The 20698-nt window shown below is 38.4% G+C and overlaps 1 protein-coding gene across 3 annotated transcripts in view; it reads left to right on the top strand.

Annotated features, from left to right (window-relative positions):
* The window catches only part of LOC102234696 (rho-related BTB domain-containing protein 2-like), a 44973-nt gene that overhangs the window by 1222 nt on the left and 23053 nt on the right, over positions 1-20698 (top strand). Inside the window, exon 1 of one of the 3 annotated variants that reach the window (XM_005803505.2) lies at positions 19489-19836. The exons of the other annotated variants lie outside the window; for them this stretch is intronic. Coding sequence (XP_005803562.1) covers positions 19808-19836 — 29 coding nt within the window. The 5' untranslated portion in view covers positions 19489-19807. Of the gene's footprint in view, positions 1-19488; positions 19837-20698 lie in introns of those variants that run through there. 3 annotated transcript variants of the gene reach the window in all.

Below are 20698 nucleotides of genomic sequence, written 5' to 3'. Positions count from 1 at the left end.
AATGGTCTAACTTAAGAGTTTCTGTTTTGTTTTTACGGCAGTTTGCAAAAATAGCATGGGTGTGTCACTTGAAATTAATTCAAGATAAAAGCTGTATGCAAGTGATAGTGAACGTGGAGAATGTGTGAGCAGGGACAGTTTTAACGTTTCAAAAATGCCTATGGAGGACCAAACGTGCTACAATTTAAAGCAATCACTTTGCAGTCCAGACTGGACTCGCAAAGTGTTTATTTTAAGTGTGTGGTCAATTGACTAAAATTACTAATAGATCCATAAATAACACTATTCAATATAGAAACAGCTAGATTATCCACTAAGAAGATGCCTGTTTAAAGGGCATAACATTTTTTTTTATCACATGAATTTCTTTTTCAGTTGTGGTTGAACTTGTAGTTACATAGGGATGCTAATAATATACGAAAATATAAAAAAGTAAACAAAACAAAACAAAAAAAAATAACACCCCCCTGGCTCCCTCCTCCAAAAATAACAGGAATAATGTAGCTGAATAATCAGACAAAAGTTGCTAAAGTGGGAAGATGTTACATCTGAAACACTATCCCAGGCAGGTCAGTGTCCCAGTTGCTCTACTGTCTGTCTGAGCATGATGGCTTGGACATCCCTACCCTGGACCCTTGGGTCCGCTAGATTTCCTGATGGGTGCCGATGCACATTCCAGATTTTTGTGTTCATGCTGTTGTGCATGCAGACAGTGAAAATAAGGCATCTGTCCACAGATGTTAATGAAAACAGCCTGTCCAACATGGACAGACTGTCTTTGTTTAGCTGGGTAGCTAAACAAAGACAAAAATGGTTGTTTTTCACCAACATAATGTGGGGAGATTGGCTTTATCTTTCAATTCTTTTTCTTTTTCTGCTCCACTGAATGCACAGTATGTAAACGAACCATTATCGCCCCCTATGAGAGACACAGTGAAAAATATATTCAGACTTTGACAACATGCTCACATGAAAGAAATAGCAAAGCGTCTGTCTAGAATTTGAGCTCGTATGTTGAAGACCTACTAGTGGTTTGTCTTGTATTGAGGAGGAAGTAAAGATAAATATTGTCCACGGGTTAGCGGTATGTGCATTGTGCTAGTTTGAACCTGCCTGATAAGAAGGGTTTGATGTGACACATGAGTTGGAAGCTGTCAATAAAACTGACTTAGGTGACACTTTTTGCCCTCCATAGTTTCAGGCTTGGTTCTTGAATTAAAACATTTATTTTTAGCCTGAAAGAGATTTCTGAGAAAAATTGTGGAGTGATAAAGAATTTGCAGAATGAATGCAACGTCGATGTCAGCATAGCTCAGTTTTCTTTTGTCTAATAATTTTACTCTAAAACGTATCATGTAAAGCTAATGAGATTTATAAAGTAGCCCTCAAAAGTGTGTTTTGTCTTCAATTTTAAAAAAAAATCCTTTTTGGTTCGTATTTTGCAAAACAACTAGTTTGTCAGCTTAATTAAACACAAAGTTAAATCCCTCCTCCACCTGCACCACGCATTAGTGAGTTCAGCCTGAAATCACTCTCTGCAGTTTGGATTGCTGCAATTTTTGGCCCAATCCTGGAAGGAAACTCTGTATCTGTGACAACAGCCAAAACACATATATCCCCGCTGCCTGCATGACATTTCCTGGATTTTTTCCTCTCCTCTCTTTGTCCTTATCATTCCTACCCCGCAAAGCCCCGAAAATGGAGTGGGTGTGGGGATGGTTCGAGAGAGCTGACATCAGTTCCTCCGTTCCGGCCCACTCTTCAGTGTTTTTCTATCAACTGTGGAATTTAAACCATTCTTTCTTTGGGCCCGTCCCTCTGTCTGCCCCTTACTCAGAGTAATATGTTGTTTCTGAAGCGCCTCTGCCTCTGTGCATGCATGTATATGTGGCTGGGTGGGTATGAGTGGGGCTTTCCAGTTGGGGTTACACACCAAACATTTCTGGCTGCTTGATAGCCGTCTAGTGAGCCAAGTACACACAGCTGGGAGCCAAATAAGAAGAAGAGTCTTTGTGAGAGCTGATCAATGTCCCGCACACATGCAGTGTGTCTTTTAGTGCTTGCCTCAAATCGATTTTTCAGTTCTGCGTTGCTTATCCTTATAAATACGGATTTGCAGCAGTGGTGAGTTGTAATTATTAAAGTTGCATTCTGAAAAATAGACTCTTAGATGCATGCAGAGTTCTGCAGAGGCCAGTGTTTGCTGAAGACCAAAAAGTATCTAACAGAGACTCATAGTCATCGCTCACAAGTGTCCTCCTTTCTCCCCCGAACCACATGATGTTTGTCCTGTTTAGCAAGGACTGAAAGGAGGAAAGGGAGAGAGGGGGCAAAGAATAACAAGAAAGAGAAAAAGAAGTGCTGGCAAAGAGAGTTTGTTTCTCACTGGCTGCTTCTTTCTTAAACGAGATGTCAGCGAGCAGAAGATGTGTATGGAAAGAACAGAAAGCTGGTCAAGTTTGTCGAAAGAACTCAGGGGTAGGGTGCTAAGAGAGGAGGAGAGAAACAAATAAAACAGAAACCAAGCTGTGGAGAAGAGAAAGAAGGGAGGGAGGGCAAAACCAGAGGAAGAGGGACACCAAGGGGTTTTGGCTGAGGGGAAGTAAGTGTCGAGGTTGCTGTGGTACTGAAAAGCAGACAGTAGGGGAGAAATTTCCAGATCGGACATGACTGTAAATATAAAAAATATATACCAAACATGTTGCTTGCATCATCCTCATCCTTCTTCTCTGTTTGAATAAAATAAAATTAAACTATTTAAAAATTAATCTACAATTTAATCTATCAGTTTAGTGGGTTGAGGTTGAAAATTTATGCTGTTATACCTATAAATTTATGTGGATGTATAGTTGGGTTAGATTAAAATAAGTTTTCAATTTAATATTTTTAGTCAGGCTTAGTTTGAATCTCACCTGATTAAGAATTTTTAAGAGGGATTTTTCTTTTTTAATAGGTAGGACCTAAATGATGTTACAGAAAATTACCAAAATATCTTGTAGATCTGTAAGGAGCGGACTTTGATGACAACAGAAATGTTGGTGGTTATCTGATTTTTGTATGTGGGAGGTATAGCAGTTCCGTCTTTGATATTTAGAAGTCAGATTTCGAAGCGTGGCCACACTCACATGCTTTAAAGTCAGCCCTTTCATCACATTAGTCATCAATGCCTTTAAAAAAACTTTTTAAGGTTCTAAGCAGAGTTAATCTCAAGTCTCAAGTGTGAAGAAAATTAAAGCTTTGATCCAAAATGGCTGACCTCCTGTAAGGTTTGGTTGGACTTTGACTTTTTTGTTGATTCTAGGAATATACATGTGATCCAAATGTAATTTACATCAGTCAAAGCAGCAAGAGAACTGAATGCTTCTTAAAGGTGGCGCTGTAGATACATTTTACCATGCCCCCGTACATTCATAATATATGTAACATTCTAGGTGATGTCAGAATGTAAATTTAGTTTTGTTGGGGATTCAATCTGAATAATTATTGGAAAGTTTGATGTGACTCTGACGTTCTGTGAGCTGTAAAAAATGTGTCTTTTATGTTGAGATTTTCTGTGATGGACTGGCAACCTGTCCAAGGCGTACTCTGTCTCTCGCTCAACAATCTCTGGACACAGGCACCAGGCCCCATGGCCCCATTATCTAAACATTGCCCATGTTTAGGTAATGGATGGATGTTGAGATTTCAGAATTTGACATTAGGCAAGCACAGTCTGCCAAAACCTGATGCTTTTGATAACTTTAAACCCCCCAAATCTAATGAATATAGTGAGGAACATGGAAGCCAAATATTAAAATTGACAGGAGGTCAAAAAGTCATGATTGTAAAGGTTTTGGTCTTCAGCTCAATTCAAAATGACTGACATCCTAGTTGTTGTAGGAGATAGCCTTGAGATACTTTTGTGTATGTTTGGCACTTCATACATGTAAGTTCCAAATGTCCCCAGGATAAAGACAATCAAAATGTAAATGGGATTGTTGCAAATTCCAATAGGTGAATAAATCTCCTTATTGCTAGACTACTCGACAAACACTTGAATATATATATCATAAATTTATGAATGGATGAAGTCAGGTTCTCACAGCTTGTGGGTGAAGACATAAGGGGTTTATGTGGTGAGAGAAGTGGATAAAGAGGTGTCGCAATATGAGCAAGGACAGGACAGACCAGAACTGGTAGATAAGAAAACTCAGTTCAGTTACGAGTGGTCGTCTCTGTCAAGTCATGGCTGATGAAACTCCTTTGGGCCGGAGCAAGGCCAGGGCCTGAAAGAGGGTCTGTGTCAGGAGGTCCAGGAAGGCTTCGTTGCGAGGGAGGAGTATTACACAACATCACTGCTGACAGTACATATTACTATGTTGGATGCCAGAAAAATCAACATTACAATTTGGATGTCCATTCCTCGTGGTGATTTTAAACTAAATAAGCTAGCTAAAAAAAATGGCACTGATTTCCTTTTTCTTATGAATGGGAGTGTCTTTCGTGTCCCTCTGGTTTGGCATAATTTATATTCTACACTTTAACCCAGAGGAAATTCTGCCTGGCCACATTTTCTGCATTGCATCATTTTAAAATAACATGTTAAGAGAGGTCCAAGAGATGACTGGGTCAGCTAGAATTACTACTGAAGACGAAATGTGAAGATGGCCAGTAAACAAAGTTTCAAAACAGGCATTGAACTAATTGTGGCTTTGAAGCTTTAGGGTGGAAGGTCGTGATCATTTATATCAAATGTTCTTAGTCATAATAAAAATCAGTTTTGCTGCGTGTGATATAGTATATATTTATATATGATACAGTCCAAGAATTTACTTTAAATGCACAGTCACTTGCAAAGGTATTCACACCCCTATTAAACTTTTTCACCTTTTGTACCATTCAAACCACAAGCTTCAATATATTTTGTTGAGCACATATTTATGAAGTGGAAAGAAAATGATGCATTGTTACACAGGTAAACCTCTACCCCAGTCTGAAGTATTTTGCTGCCTCTTTTTTGTTTAGGATCACCCTTTATTTATGTAAATCCGTCTTCCCATTAAGGCTGATTGGCTTCCCTTTTCCTGCTGATGAAAAGTGTCCCCACAGCATGGCACTTCCACCACCATGCGTCACGCTGAACATGGCGTGCAAGAGTTCCGATATTATTTTATAACCCATCACTGTTCTACAACTCTCCACAGCTGACATGTCTAATGTGTTTCCTAATCTTGAGAGATGTATGCTAATGTTCTCTAACAAATATCTGAGGCGTTCACAGAACTGTTATATTTATATTTAATCACACACAGGTAGACTCTTTTTACTAGTTAGCTGAAGAAAAATGGTAAAGCTGGGTTTTATATAAGGGTATAAGAGTGAAGAGATCTGAGCACAAATACATACCACACTTTCATTGTACTTAAACGCTTTTTCAAGGTACTATGTACTAAATGCTGTGTCTCAGTCTGTGTCTGAACAAGGGTTACGCATTATGGTCCAAACACCAAGGTGGGACAAATTTGTTGCTTGGCAGTACCTACCTTCCATGTTTGTTTGTATTTGTGTCCATGTGATTTTGTGTAAACATAGCACTGCAGCAAATATATCCTCCTGTGTGTTTATTTGTTCAACTCTCATATGCAATTTGATCCCAGGGTTTCTATTTTTCAGCATCTGCTTCCCTCATTATGGCAGAAAGCTGATCCCCTTGGGTGAATTGGCTCCAACGTCAAATGACTGAAGGAATGCCAACTAGAAATTTAAGTGTATGTGTGTTGAGCAATCACACATTCCATTTCAGGCTATATAAAATAAAGTAATTTTTTGATAGTGGAAGTTGTACACGCTTGCTTGCAGTAGGGGGATTGATTACAGACAAACAGGTGTGTTGTGTTTCTGCATCCCCTGCAGGACCCTGGAACTTGACCCACACACCATGTCCTTTACATGTCTGCATGGTCCCAAACACTCCCATATGTCAGGCTTCTGTGTTGTTCACACAGTGGTAATCTCTAGCGTCTCTCATTTTTAGCGCCTGCAAGCCTTGGCTGACTGTCTGCTTATCTTCCTGTTTGTTTTCCCATCTTGCCTGCCTGTCTATCCATCTGGCTGTCCTTTAAAATGAAGCTGCGGAACTCATTAACTGAGAGTCAAGAGAGCCCTAATTAGCAGCTATAGCGGTGTAGACAGCGTCAGTGCTTGGAGGGGAACATAAGAATATAGTAAAAGATCAGAATTTGGGGATTGTCCATGAAAGACATTGTGGGGGGAGGGGAGCCTAAGAGGATGACCCACCATGTTAGATGTCATGCACAGACTTGGGTTTTGTCCTTTTTTGTCACTGATTACAGCTATTTCTGAATAACGTAAAAGTGATTTCTGTAGTCACTCTTCCTTCTTTGTGCTTTTTTTTTTTATCATGACATAGATACAAATTAAGATTCAGATTAACTTGATCTTGGTAAATTAACAACATAAAAAAAGAAAACTCAATAAAAAACAATTTTAAAAACTAATAATTCACACCCCCAAAAAAGGAATAAGCTGAAGCAAAGGTTTATACTTGCCATCCTATGCACTTAAAAGTCATTTAACACACCGAACAACTCTTTGTGTCACACATTGACATTTTAATTCCAAAACAAGGACAATGACACAATGAGACATAAATGTCTTTACCCGGTTTGTGGGCACTAATCTGTGCTCTTGTATTGGAGGCTTTGAACTAATATCCAGAGAAGGAAACACCCAAGGGTGTCATTCCTATAAATCAGGGTGAGACTTGTTGTTTTCTGACAAGCACTCTCATGAAACCACAAGACTTTAATCTTTAATTGTGATTGTGTGTCTATAAATGTCAGCTAACTAAGGTGTTTCCCTTTGCTGCTCTTTTCATACATTGTTGTGGGCCTGCCCAGTTTTTTTTTTTTTTTTTTTACAGTTTCAGAGTGCTGATGCAACCTGACTGACACCCTCTCATCAGCCTCTCTCTCCATTTCTCCTACATTTCTGAATGGATGAGTCAGTTATGGAAACCAATGGTAGCAACTCTGAGGAAGAGAGCTCTGTCATCATCCTCGTCATTGATTGCCTGGGTCAGGCCTCTGTGGTTTGCTCCCAAATGAGTCTCTGAAATTGACTCACTGTGTACATTCAGAGGGGTTGGATATTTTTAGCTTTCATACCTTCAGTTATGAGATTCTTAATGGGGATTTCAAATATTAAAGCCAAACCCTTCCCCCCCAAAAAAAACTCTGTCCTAGTCCAGAGTCTTTTGTACACTCTAACAGGCTTGTGTATGGTATTCTCATATATTTAACTTAATCAGTTATCTGTCAACTCAGATCTACTTCTTTGTCCATGCTGAACAAAAGCATGGACAAAGCATGTTTTTGTCCATGCATGTGGTGGCACCTTCCTGCTGCCACCACAGTGTGACCAAAAAATGTTTTTCATTATGGGACGACATCCTCAGGTGATGTGTAATGAATATGTGTTTTTCTCTCATTTAACAAGAGCATTTTTATTTACGCTGATGTAAAGCACAGCATGACTTTATTTTCCATATTGATGACTTTTGACGTGATTCTGTTGAGGAGCATCTGATTAAAGACTGTTGAATTTAAATAACTTATTCACCAATAGTTTATTTTCTTTTAAAAGTTTTTGAAAACTCTATTATTTTCCTTCCACTTAACAATCATGCATTATTTTTGTATCACATAAAATCCTCCAAAATAATAGAGATTTGTGATTGTAATGTGACAAAATGCAAACTCTTCAAAGAGTACAAATACTTATCTGAGATACTGTAACTTCTGTTGACTTTATTTTATTATTAAAGTAGAGTAATTAGAAGAACTTCAGAATATAGAAGATGAACATTTTTAAACTGGAAAATTTACTGGTGACACAGAAATCTGTAGACTTTTTTCCAAATGGAGTAACCTGAAAACAGAGTGCTTTGCTGTCCGTTTTATCCACCTTCTTTGTCTTACTGTAGAATGTATTACCCACATTTTAGCATAAATATTTCATCAAGCAAGCCATTATGATTCCTACTAAATATCAGGTGACAGTTAACTTTGAAGCATTAGACACCACCAGATACCAGTTTATGGAGAAATATTGACTTTTTGAGTCCATTACGGCTGTTTAGGTTTTCTAGTCAATTGCCATTTACTTTCCCTTAGATAGAACGATAAGTAATACAGTGAGGTTTATTGCGGGACATTAAGACCTCATTCATCTATTTTCTGTCTCGAGTTAAGTTTGCAAAGGAGAAAGATCCAGACATCCCACTCCCCAGTGAAAATCTCCAGCTCATTCAGGGGGCGCTCCCAAGGAGTTCCAACCCCAGAGGGAATATTTAATCTCTCTTGTGAGTTCTGGGATGTGTTTGGAAACCCCCTCCCCCAAAGGGAGGTGCTGAGGAGGCACCCTACTAACATCTCTAAACCACCCTGAGTGATCCCTGTTGATGAAATGGAGCAGCTGCTCAACTCTTAGGTGGTGCAACTTCAAATCTTTGCCTACAAGGTTGAGTCCAGCCACCTTATGGATGAAGCTCATTTTAGCCACCTCTGTATGGGCTTTTGTTCTTTCCATCATGTACATGTAAAAAAAAAGAGAACATTTTGAAAATATTCTAATTTTCAAATATAGCATTTTATTTTTTTGTCACATTTGAGAAAGTGAAACATATATGTTACATAGATGTCAGAAAACAGAGTGAAATATTTCAAGCTTTTATCTCCCAAATTCTGTCTGAGATCATTTGAATGTTGTGAAAAAGTTAAGTATTGGAAATTCATAGTGTCACCCCCTAATCAGCTAATTAACTAAAAACACCTGAGCTTCTAAATTTTCTCTCACTGACCCAGAATGATACAGTCATAGGGAAGAATGACGGCTTGACAGATGTCCACAAAACAGCCATCAACACCCTTCACAGAGAGAAGCCACAAGGGACGTTGCTGAAGAAGTTGGTTGTTCAGAGTCTGTATCCGAGCATATTCAGAGAAAGTTGAGTGGAAGGCGTAGCAACATTTTCACCAGCAACAATTATAGCAACAGGCTAGAGAGGGTTCTCAAGCAAAATCCACTCAAGAAATTGGGGGATCTTCACACGGATTGGACCTAGGCTGGAGTCAAGCTCCACTATGTTCAGAAAAAGCCTCTAAATTTTGCGTATGAGCTACAAGCATCTTACTTGGGCTAAGGAGAAAAAGAACTGCACACGTTTCTCTGCTATCCAAAATTTTCTTTTCAGATAAACGCAAAGTTTGCATTTGGAAATCAAGTTACCAAAGTCTGGAGGAAGAGTGGAGAAGAACACTTCTCCACTCTTCAGCAACGTGTTTCCACTCAGCAAGTGAAAACATGTTGCTGATGTTTCCACTGTCAGTGATCATGTCACTATCAGTTGTCACCTGGCTTTGGTTCATTGTATTTTCTTTGAAGTCAACAGTGAACGTAGCCATCTTCCAGAAGATTTTGAAGAACTTCATGCTCCCCTCTGCTCACAAGCTTTTATGGAGATTCTGATTAAATTTTCCAGCAGGACATACACAATTTTGGGCTTAAAAACTCATCTGTTTGGGAAAATAATAGAAGGGTTTCACTTTCTGAAATGACTGACAAAAAATACTGAACTTTTAAAATAATATTCTAAATGCATGTTTCACAATATTCTAAGTGATTTTTTTAGATGTACCTCTATGCAGCACTTTTACAGCATATGAGACCATATGATGCTCAGTCAATTCTTGTAAATAAGAAACTCTATTTCTTTCCAAAAAAGAGTCAATTTATAAGGCCTTTGGCAGGAGAAGGTATTCCCATTTTAGACATTGCAGTCTGTTTTTAAACTCCAAAGATTACAAAAGGCTTCATAGCTGCATTCAGGAAATTTTGTAACACATTGAAAGTATTGATAATAATAAACCAATAGTCAGCCCTTCCTATCCTTTGCCCTCTCTCAAATATTACAAACATGTTTCTGAGTACTGCTCAATGGCAAATAAATGACATGTGGCCACAGTGTGAGATGATCATGTCAAGCTGTTTGTATACTATGCCACGGTGCTGGATACCATACTGGTGTCCAGAAAGAACTGGACACTAGTATAGATTTTTCCATTGCACTATTTTTAGGATATCATGCTTAGTGTATTAGCTGTGTAGACTTGTAGGTAGATCTTAAATTAGAGACACAGGATAATTCCTTTTCAGCTGATCCAAATCGAAGGTATTACATTTCATTTTATTGGGATGTTTTTATATTTATTTTAGGTCATCTGAAGGATTACTTGCTTCTTTATTATTCACAGAAAAAAATGGGATTACAAAATCCACTCAGGGCCCCTTTGAATAAAATTAAAGTGCATTGCTTTTGAGATAAATGCTTTTCATCTCACAATAGATTTGTTATTTGTTTCTCCATTGGAATACAATATGAGGAACTCAGTTTAGTGAATGGACAAACAGCTTGCAGACTATTTGAAGTAAACAGACAAAAAGGGGACCTTCCTGTTATACCTTGTCTCGCCGTAAAATGGTTTATTTGTGTCTCAATCTCTCTGAGATTTTTGCTGTTTACACCCTTGCACTTCCTCTCCTCTCTATTTCTGTATGTGTGAGCAACAGCTCAGACGAGAGATGAATATTGAATTAGTACAATAGCGATGTAGAGCTACACAGTAGGAAAAGTATCTTTATATATTTCTATATATAGTTTTATATTTCTCTATATATAGCTATAAATATAAATCTGTCTGTCCGTCTGTCTATTACAGTACTATCTCTCTCTCTCTATACATATATATATATATATATATATATATATAGATAGATAGATAGATAGATAGATAGATAGATAGATAGATAGATAGATAGATAGATAGATAGATAGATAGATAGATAGATAGATAGATAGATAGATAGATAGATAGATAGATAGATAGATAGATAGATAGATAGATAGATAGATAGATAGATAGATAGATAGATAGATACTTCTTTCATTTCAAGGTATAAAGAGCCATGTGGATGTTCTGAAATGTTGCAGTTTTTGGATCTGAAGTAACTCCATACAGGACGATTTCAGCAAGGCTTGAGTTCTGCTTTTCTGTCCCAGACTGCAGTCCAGAGGTGTTTGTCTTGGCTTCACTCTCTGTTTGATCAGGCTGTTTTGAGAGTACTGACTGACCTGTGCGAAGGTTAGATACGTTGCACTCTTCACAACTTTTCCTTCTCCTCAAGGTAATTGCTCCTTTGGTCAGTACTTCTCACAATTCCATGCAATTTAATATATTTTTTTAAAAATTTGATGTACTACAAATATGTTTTTTTCTCTTCTGTGCTGAGAAGATCTTAATTTACTTTTTTGTCAAGTTCTTTCTGCAAATGAATAGCATTTTCTATCTTTCAACATTTGTCTTTTCGTAAAAATAATCACAGGTCCTGTGTCAAAAGGTAAACAACAAACTTCAGTTCAGAAAGATTTAAAAGTAAATTGCAGCGAGGTAACTCACCTACATAAGACTTTGTTGTTCATCACATATTGATCTGCTGTTAATGCACTGGTCAATAACGCACTTACACATAGTGTATAGTTTACATTGCAATGCATGGCATTAGCTTCAAGTGGAAGCTTTCCATCAGGCACAGAACTAGTTTAGCACAGACTTTCATTAATGGAATATTTTTCCTAAGTGCTACAAGATTCACTTCTTCTGACCTTACTTAACCCTGGTTCTCTGACCCTTCACCTGGATCTGCTCCTGTTTTAGTTACTTGCTTCCTGATCTCAGCTCTCCATCCTTTGACTCAAACACCTGACTCATCCTTTTTTCTGTAACGGCCTAAGATCCTTCTCAGCCACTCAGTCATCTAACCCACAAATTGTTCCTTACTGACTTCCTTTGGCATTTAAAATCTTTTTTTTCTTTACAATATCCACCCTCCTTATTGTTTACACCTCTTCCAAGCAATCCCTGAGTTTGCCATTTTTATTGTAAGATTTATAAATATCTAGTATTATAAGAAGCCCATTGACTCAAACATCATTCCGCCAACCTTGACTTTAGAGAATCTCTTCAGGTTGCAAAAAATAATTAGTGGCAGTTTTTCAGCACGATCACTTTAAGAGTTTAGAGAAACAGCTGAAGAGAGTCTTAATAAGATTAGCCCTGACACTTGCCAGCCACAGATTATGAGGGACCTCCACTGACCCTTGTGTCTCCATCTAGCAGAGATTGTGCATGTGTGTCTGATTGAGAGCTTATTATCTTGAAGGCATGACCTAGAAAGGGAAGTTGAGGTACCTGTTTCTTTTTTCCCTCTTAGACTCTGATTAAAATCTTAACACCAGAAAATAAATCACAGATATTATAACTTTGTGCTGGTGAACCTTAACCAGGAAACAGGAGCAAGAGACAAAGCTAATAGAGTAATTTTGATTTCATTCAATCCCCTTTCAGGCATTCACACTGTCATGACCTCTGATTGCAAGGGCAAAAACACTTTCTGTCCTAGAACATGGCTGCATTGTTGAGCTCTGCAACTTTGAAAAGCACCTTTGGTGTCGATGTTGAACGTAGAAATCATTCTAAATTTCTTAATAGATCCTGAACGGGTCAGAGCTAAAAAGTTAAGTTGTAGACCCTCACCAAAAATCACGTTATCAATTGGTGAATCCAGTGGACAGTCGGTGAAGACAGAGACAGACCCTTGAGCCAAATTAAAGTCCTAACTCTGATGGCATTTGTGAGAGAATAGATTAAAGATATGGGCTTTAATAGCTCTAAAGGCAACATCCCTTCTTGTGCTTCATACATTCCTGAAAGAACCACAACTGCTTGCATATTTATATTTCAAGCTTACTGTTGAAAGCTTGAAATAGTGGTAAATCACAACTCCAGAATGTGATTAATCTGATCATTTTTTTAAATTAATAGACAGCACTAAAAAATTATAATCTTTTTCTGATCCTGAGATTTTCAGTCAGGGTGTAATGCTTTATTTAAGGCTGAGAAAGAGTAAAATTTTTATCATGAGTATGTGTGTCTCTACATGTGTTCGAGCATTGCAGGTCATGCCTGGGCAACATCTTGGATATGATGTAACTCTGAGGCAGATTTATTTCAGCCTTCTTTTTCAAGAAAGACTGAAAAAATTAGATTCAAATCTTTTGCACCCTAAAATCTTAATATGCACCTTAAGCAATCTGTTGTCTCAGTCAGATAGGCTTAACATTTGCATTTTAAAATAATACACAAACAATTCAGCAACTGTAAATGTCAAATTTCACATTTGAGTGTTTTTTTCTCTTTTAACGTTTAGCTTAAACCTCCATGTAGTACCCACAGGGAACGCAGGCTGATTTGATATGTGCCGATGTGGGTGGGTGGGGCTGTATGATGATAATTGTTTAGACCACATATGCCCCAAAACTCTAATTGGGTTATCTTTTTAAGACTTAGCGCTGCAATTGAAGGAAAGTGTAAACTATACAGCACTTCTTGTTCTCTCCAGGCAGTGTTTCTAAGGATCACACTGTGAAACAGTGAAGTTGAACATATCAAAGTTAAATTCCAGCAGCTATACCCCTTTCTTTCTAATTTATCCTGGCCTCCATCTGCTATCTGCCAGCCTCATAGCCTTTGGGCTTGTACTTGAAGCCACTCTGCATTCCTCACATACATCCCCTTTCATGACCTATCATCACCAGAAGAAATTTATGGCTGATCATACATCACATCATTATCGTCTGGGAAAACTCAAACTCAAGTTTTCCCCAGACAAAACTTTAAGTTTTGTTTTTCAGTGTGAATGCCTGAAAGTCAGTATTTTCCTGGCTTTTAAAGGAAAAATATTTAACAAAATAATACTAGAAAGCATTTTTTATATCAAAATAAATGTTTCAGGTGCCTTGTAAAAGGCCTCATTGAATTTAAAGTATTGAACATTTTGTTCTATTAGTACTACAAACTTCATTATATATTTAGTAAGAGCTTATGGGACAGATAAACACAAAATATTACATGATTATGAAGGAAAATGATACAAACTTTCTATTTTTTTTATCTTTTTAAAATAATCTCTGAAAGTTTTCTGTGCATCTTTTACTTTGCTGTACTAAATAAAGCTAAGCACAATCAACTATCTTAATAAGACACCTAATTAATGAGTTCACTTCTTGTTAATTTAGTCTCAGCATGAACCCAGCTGTTTAATGGAGGCCTTCATAGGTTTACTAGGAAATAGTAGTGAACAAACTTGAAGGCAAAGCAAACTCAGCAGACAGGTCAGGAGATTCCTAAAGCAGAGTTAGAAAACAACATGCCAAGCATTGAACATCTCACCGAGGTCCCCCTAAAATTCTTAAATAATACTATTTTGTGTTGCGATAAAATATATTATTTTTATGCCATAATGCAGAGGACACTACAAATGGACTAAACTTAGATCCCTTTGTTAGTGCTTCTGCCAACTACTCGTATATGTGTAATTTGATGAATTTTCTGCCAAGCTCCAATATTAAACGTGAGGCTAAGATTGAAAAAATAACTTTTTATGTAATGACTATATAAAATTCTATATTCAGTTACAATGTTGGGTTTTTAGGCTAAATGCCCATATCCTAAAGATGGTGCTTGAATGGCTGAAAGTATATGTCTTAGTCTTACCTTTCATAATGTCACAGAGTTTTTGCTTATTTTCACTATGAGGAATGCAGTGACTTCATCAGGATATAATGAGGTAACAGCTGCTGATCAGACAGAGTTTTACCAGACACTAGTGCAAAAAAAGCGGGCTGCTGATAGCGCTTCAAGTAAACAATATGATCAGCCTCTGGCTTCCTCTGCTTCCTCTTAGACCTTATCAAGCACTGAATTATTTTTCACTTTAACTCACACTCTGCTAACATGCTCATCACCCATTGCCAAAACACACTCAGTTTTATGACAGGGTGCTGGCTCTGGCAACACTCAGTCACTTCTCCATATCTGAATAGAGTGTTTGTGTACATGCGTTTGATTGGTGTGTGGGCGTGTGTGTGTGTGTGCGCGCGCCTGATCCAGGCAGATGTGTTTGAATTTCAGTGCATATATTAATTTTACTGTCTTTCCCTTGCTGATCATTTGGTATTTTTATTTTTTATAGCAAGATTATGTTTTTTTTTTTCAATCATGTCACTTTCACCTTTAACGTTTGACCTCTAAAATTTTGCTGTAAGTGAGCAAGGGAGCACTCATGCCTCACATTCTTTTTTTCCCCTCTTTAAAACAAGTCAACAAACAAAAATTTCCCCAAACCTGACTTGTAAAACGATACTCTGAAGATATCTGTGCTCAAACTCGCTCTTTCTTTTTTCTTTCTCCCTCTCTGCCTTTCTCTTTCTCTCTGTATATGTGTATTTCAAAACTAGAGGTACAATTCCATCTTTGATATTGTTATCAGTTCCACAGTGATGAGGGGTGTGTGTGGAAGACCCACTGCAGCTCTGACCTACTTGGTGCAGTGAATGGGCTGCATGGAGGCTGTTTTTATTGAGTGTGTTTGTGCGGGCGTGGGTGCGTGAGTGTGTGTTTGCTAAAGCTCTGGGTTGGTGTGTGGACACAGGGAGTGTGAGAAGCTGGGTGTTTTGACAGCTTTAGAGTAGTTCCAGCACAGAGCTGGGGCAGAAGGGGGGGATGAGTAGACCTGTTGGAGGTTCGGGGGAGCTGTGGGGGTGAGACCAGGGTCAGTGGGGGAGCGGACAGGAGGGAGATCAGATGAGGGTGAACACATTCTCCTAGAATGCTCCTTGGCCATTAAAATGCTACATGATATCTGGTTCTTGGTGATGGATAAACTCATGAGATCATCTGAAACGCTTCAGATGAACCTTGCCTGTGCAGTAAGGAAAACAACGTTTTCACTTTATACCAGCTAAAGTAAACAGATAGAGACTTTGAAACACACAAATGGCAGAAATTCCAAATAAATAATGCAAATAAGTTTGCAAACTATAAAGTCAATTGTTAGGCATGTATCAGCTACAGTGTCTTGCAAAAATATCCATCCTTTTTCACAAAACTCCCAAGTATCTTACTGAGATTGTGTCTGGTAGACCAAAACAAAAAACTTATTTGTGAAGTGGAAGATGAATGATAAAGCACAACTGACCAACCACGGCTGTTCACCAAAACTGAGCAGGGAGAACAATAATCAGAGAAGCATCTAAGAGGTCCATGGTAACTGTGGAGGAGTTGCAAAGATCCACAGCTCAGGTGAGAAAATCAGTTGAGATGACAACGACTATTCATGCACTCCACAAATCTGTTGTCATCGAGGAGCGGCAGGAAGTGTGTGCTGTATGTTATGAGTCAGGTAGGAGACTTAGCAAATAATGAAAGAAGCTGCTCAGCTGAGACCAGAATGTAATCTTTCCCCCCCACATGTAAAATGCTACACACAGCAACAAATGAACCCTGCACCTACACAGTGAAACATGGCGGTGGCAAGATCATTCTTTAGGTATGCTTTCTTCAGCTGGGACAAGGCAGCTGGTGAGAGGTGACAGAAAGATGGATGGATATTCACCTTCTAACAACTCTGAGTATACGGAACTACAGTGTCACAGTTTAGATCAAAGCATTTCAATGTTTTAGAAGAGTGAGGTCAAAGTATAAGATTAAATCCACGTACAAATTTGTAGAACTTGAAAATTCCTGCTCACTGATGCTCTCCATTCAACATAACTTAATCTATTCTTCAGAAGAAAAGACTTGCAAGTGATTTTGGACCAAAAACTGTTTCAAGAAAACTAAACAATCAGAACAGGTAAACAGAACTGGACGCCACACTTTTCAGATTTTTATTTTTAATAAATGTTGAAAACTTTTAATAATTTACTTACACTGCAATAAATATCATAGACTGGGTTATTTGTGCTTTAAAATCATAATTCTTTATGTTCTTGTTGTTTTCTATTCACTATTTTCCCGAACCAGTGAATTTTTTTCCCTTTGAAAAGGTAACAAAATGACCCTGAGGCATGTTAGAAATGTCTATTTTATTTTTTTCCTCGCACAAATATGCATTTGTTCTCCAGCCACTCATTCATTCACAGTTGGTCAAGCATTTATGAGTCATTTTAAAACTGATATTTAATTTAACTAAATCAATTTTAGGGTGTGACCTTTTCAGTTTGAACCATGGGAAAATCGGCTAGCAATAAAGACACTTTTTATCCCAACACCAAAATGCCAAAGAATGACCACAGCTCTTTAATCTCAGCCTGGTGTAAAATCTATGGGAGCACATGTCCCTCTCAGTCCATAAAAGAGAGATAAAACCGATGGGAAAAAGAGGCAGCCTGTTTTGTCCCACTGTAGCTGAAAAGGCCAGACATCACCTCAGACTGTGCGGCTCAAGAGTTCTCACAGAAGTTCTGCTCTCCAACAAAAGGGGCTGCCTGTCCACGGCTCTAAGCCCTCTCAGTGCCAGTGGAGCTGAACCCCTGCTTTCTATCAGCATTCCTGCCCATCTTTCATGCTGTTCTTTTCTGACCATGCCAGCTAGGTCAGGGAGCAGCATTTTCTCAGGGTTACTAGACAACATTGGACAAGGAGATTAAAAAAATAGAAATGTAGAAATGTCTAGCAGCGCATTTAGCTTCAGCCCTGCTTATTTTGATACTGATTGTACAAATTGTTTGCTACGCAGCTATTATTATAATAAGACGTGCATATTGTGAGCAAACAGGGATGCAATGAATTATGCAAACAAGTCACCTGTCAAAAAAATAAATTTTTTGGTGTGCTATAATATGACAATTCTATATTTACTAATGACAGTTGACATGAACACTAATCCACACCAGGATCTGCTACAAAAATGGAAGCCGCTGTTGCAGTGAACTATGCCAGTTGATGCCTCCTTTGTTTCCCTGTGACCAGTACCAGTATCTGCCAGTAGATGTCTGTCTTCAGTCTTACTCAGATATTTGAATAAAGTTAAGAGATCCTCTAAACAAGATGCACATATGACCAAATGCTCCAGGATATTCACAGGTAATTATTTTAGGTTACAATAAAAAAAAACAAACACATTCATATTTTATTAAAAGCTTCTGTTTAGATTTGATTAAACCACAGATTAAATCAATGCAACGTTCCTCACCTGTGAGCAATTTTTGTTGCCTGGTGACAAGGAATTTTTTTTTTTCTGTTGTTTTGGTGCTGCTTAACATTCCAGAAATTAATCCTAGGAATCCTAGGAAGGGACTAAGAAAATGTGGGACTTTCCCGGATTCAGTCAATGATCTGCCTCTTATGTGCGACTTTGCTGGATTCACCATAAGTAACTGGTTGTTATGGGGTAACTGCTATGAATGAGTGCTCAAAATAACCATAATGCCATACAAATTCCTCGACTTTGCCTGTGAATAATTGCAAAGGATGCTACCTGTTATTTACAATGTGATTGTTTCCTGCACTTTGCTTTTCTGTGAAACCTTGAAGTGTTTAAGAGGCACCACATACATACATATATCTGAGACATTGACTACAAGTGCTTCAGTCCTTGTTTTAAGTCAAATAAATGTGGCATTTCATTTTGAAGTCAAGGTCCCATAATCTGGTGGAAAATTCAGAGCAGCCATCTTCTAGGAAATTTCACGAGTCCACAAGGATACGCGTGTTAGATAATGGATTAATGGATAGCTAAACATGCAGTCATCTTTTTAAAATTATGTCATTAAAATGTTTTATTGGTGTGGTGTAACATTCTAGTCTTAAATGAACACATCAGTTGTAGCGTAATTAATTTCTATTATGTATTTAACTTTGAGAATTGAGTTAAAGAAATAAGTAAGCTTTTCAATAGTACTCCAGTTTATTGAATGTGACTGTAGATACTAAAATGAAGGAAAACAAACAATATTTTAAACATACATGAGGATGGGTTGCTGTCCTTAATGACTCAGTGCAGTCTATCCTCAAATAACTGACTGCATGATATTGCAACAAGGACTGAATTGAAATGTGACTTTGAATCTGTCTCTAAGATTGGGTTGATATCTTATGTTTGTGTACACTTAAATCTATTTGTCTTGTAAAGTGACCGAGGTAACATTTATTTTGGATTGGGGCTACAGAGATAAACTGAGTTGAGTAGAATTTTGGTATATTAAACTGAAAAACCCTCTTTCATATATCTTTTAGTCAGTATGAGCCTGAAGAACACTACTTGATACTTTTTAAAGTTTCAAGACAATTAGGACTTAGGTATTTTAAATAATCACCAACATTAAGGTATGGTTTTATTTTTCTTTATTTAGTGGATTTCGTGGAAACAACTGCTTTTGGAGAATGGAAAAGAACAAACGATGTTAGCAGAAAACTTCAGTTTCCTACCAAACATGAACGCCTCACAGGATGAGTTTGGCGTCCTGGGTAGTGACGCAATGCCGTGGGGGCGTGTCTCTGGTTAAATCAGCTGGGGCAACAACAACACAAAGGGGGAGGGCGGCTCAGCTCAGACTATAGAAATTGGTCGACAAGTTATGCTCAGATTTAACTCGGAAAAGCGGGCGCGTGGAAACAAAGCAGCACGTCATACTGGCCAGAGTCGGTAATAGTTGAGCTTAGAGAGAGGCGGGTAAGGAGGTAGCACCACGGGGAAGTAAGAGGAGGAGGAGGATGTTTCAGGGCAGAGGTCCTGTCTGCAGCTTTCTGTGCTACTTGACAAAGAACGGAATCAACGCGACTATCTTTTAGTTCTTCGTGCGTTTTTGTCCGGTTTGAGTGGCCGGCTGAACCCCCAGCAGACTGGCATGTGGGTCAACTCCGGAACCGTCGGAAGGTAGGGACCCCCTCCTGCAGCCAAACCGAATCACATGCTCCTCTTTCGATCTTTATTGTGCACAAAGCAGCCCTCTCGCCACGTTTTCTCCATAAAAAAGTGCGAGTAATTAGCGTTTTATCGTTTTGAGATGCATACATTTCCAGTTATTCAGCTGTGATAGATGTAATTATCCAACTACAGGCGGTTTACCAAACGTAATTATGTGTTATATAAGTGGGTCATTTCATTGATAAATTATTGGCATTTATTAGATTCAGCACGTGCTGCAGAGACCATTAAATTATTATTCGGTGTCATTGTGAAGCGGATGGGCTTGGCTCATTACGCAAGACTCCTCGTCGCATCACTTGGGATGGATAGGCTTATGCACCTGCTTTGTGTTGCATCTGAAGCCTGTGTGTTTTACGTTGTGGGAGGAAAACAATGGGCTGCCTGGGTTATTGAGTCGCTTAAAGAAATGAATGAGCCAGGTGGTTATGAATGGGGAGCACGAGGTTCTTTTCATTGATGAGTGTAGCCATACTACATCAGACTATTTACTGCAACCATGCGGATCACAGCTGGGACGACAGATAAAGGGGGCGAAATCTTGCAAGATATACACCTATTCTTTGCAGCATGTACAGATACTGGCGTGCTGTAATGCTGATCCTTGGGCTATGACGCCATCGGAGAGATTGTGTTACGCAGGTAGGTGAGTGGCTGATGGAGAAGCCTCTCACTTCCACCTGGACATAAATAAATAATGTCCTCTGTGTTTCTCTGGCCATATTTTCACTTCCCGTCAGGAGCAGATTAATCATGTCTCGAGTTTTGGAGTTGCATAAATATTTGGCACAAACAGATTATTGCGCAATCC

Source organism: Xiphophorus maculatus, chromosome 12, assembly GCF_002775205.1.
Source record: "Xiphophorus maculatus strain JP 163 A chromosome 12, X_maculatus-5.0-male, whole genome shotgun sequence".
Taxonomy (NCBI): domain Eukaryota; kingdom Metazoa; phylum Chordata; class Actinopteri; order Cyprinodontiformes; family Poeciliidae; genus Xiphophorus; species Xiphophorus maculatus.
This window is presented reverse-complemented; position numbering and strand designations above follow the sequence as displayed.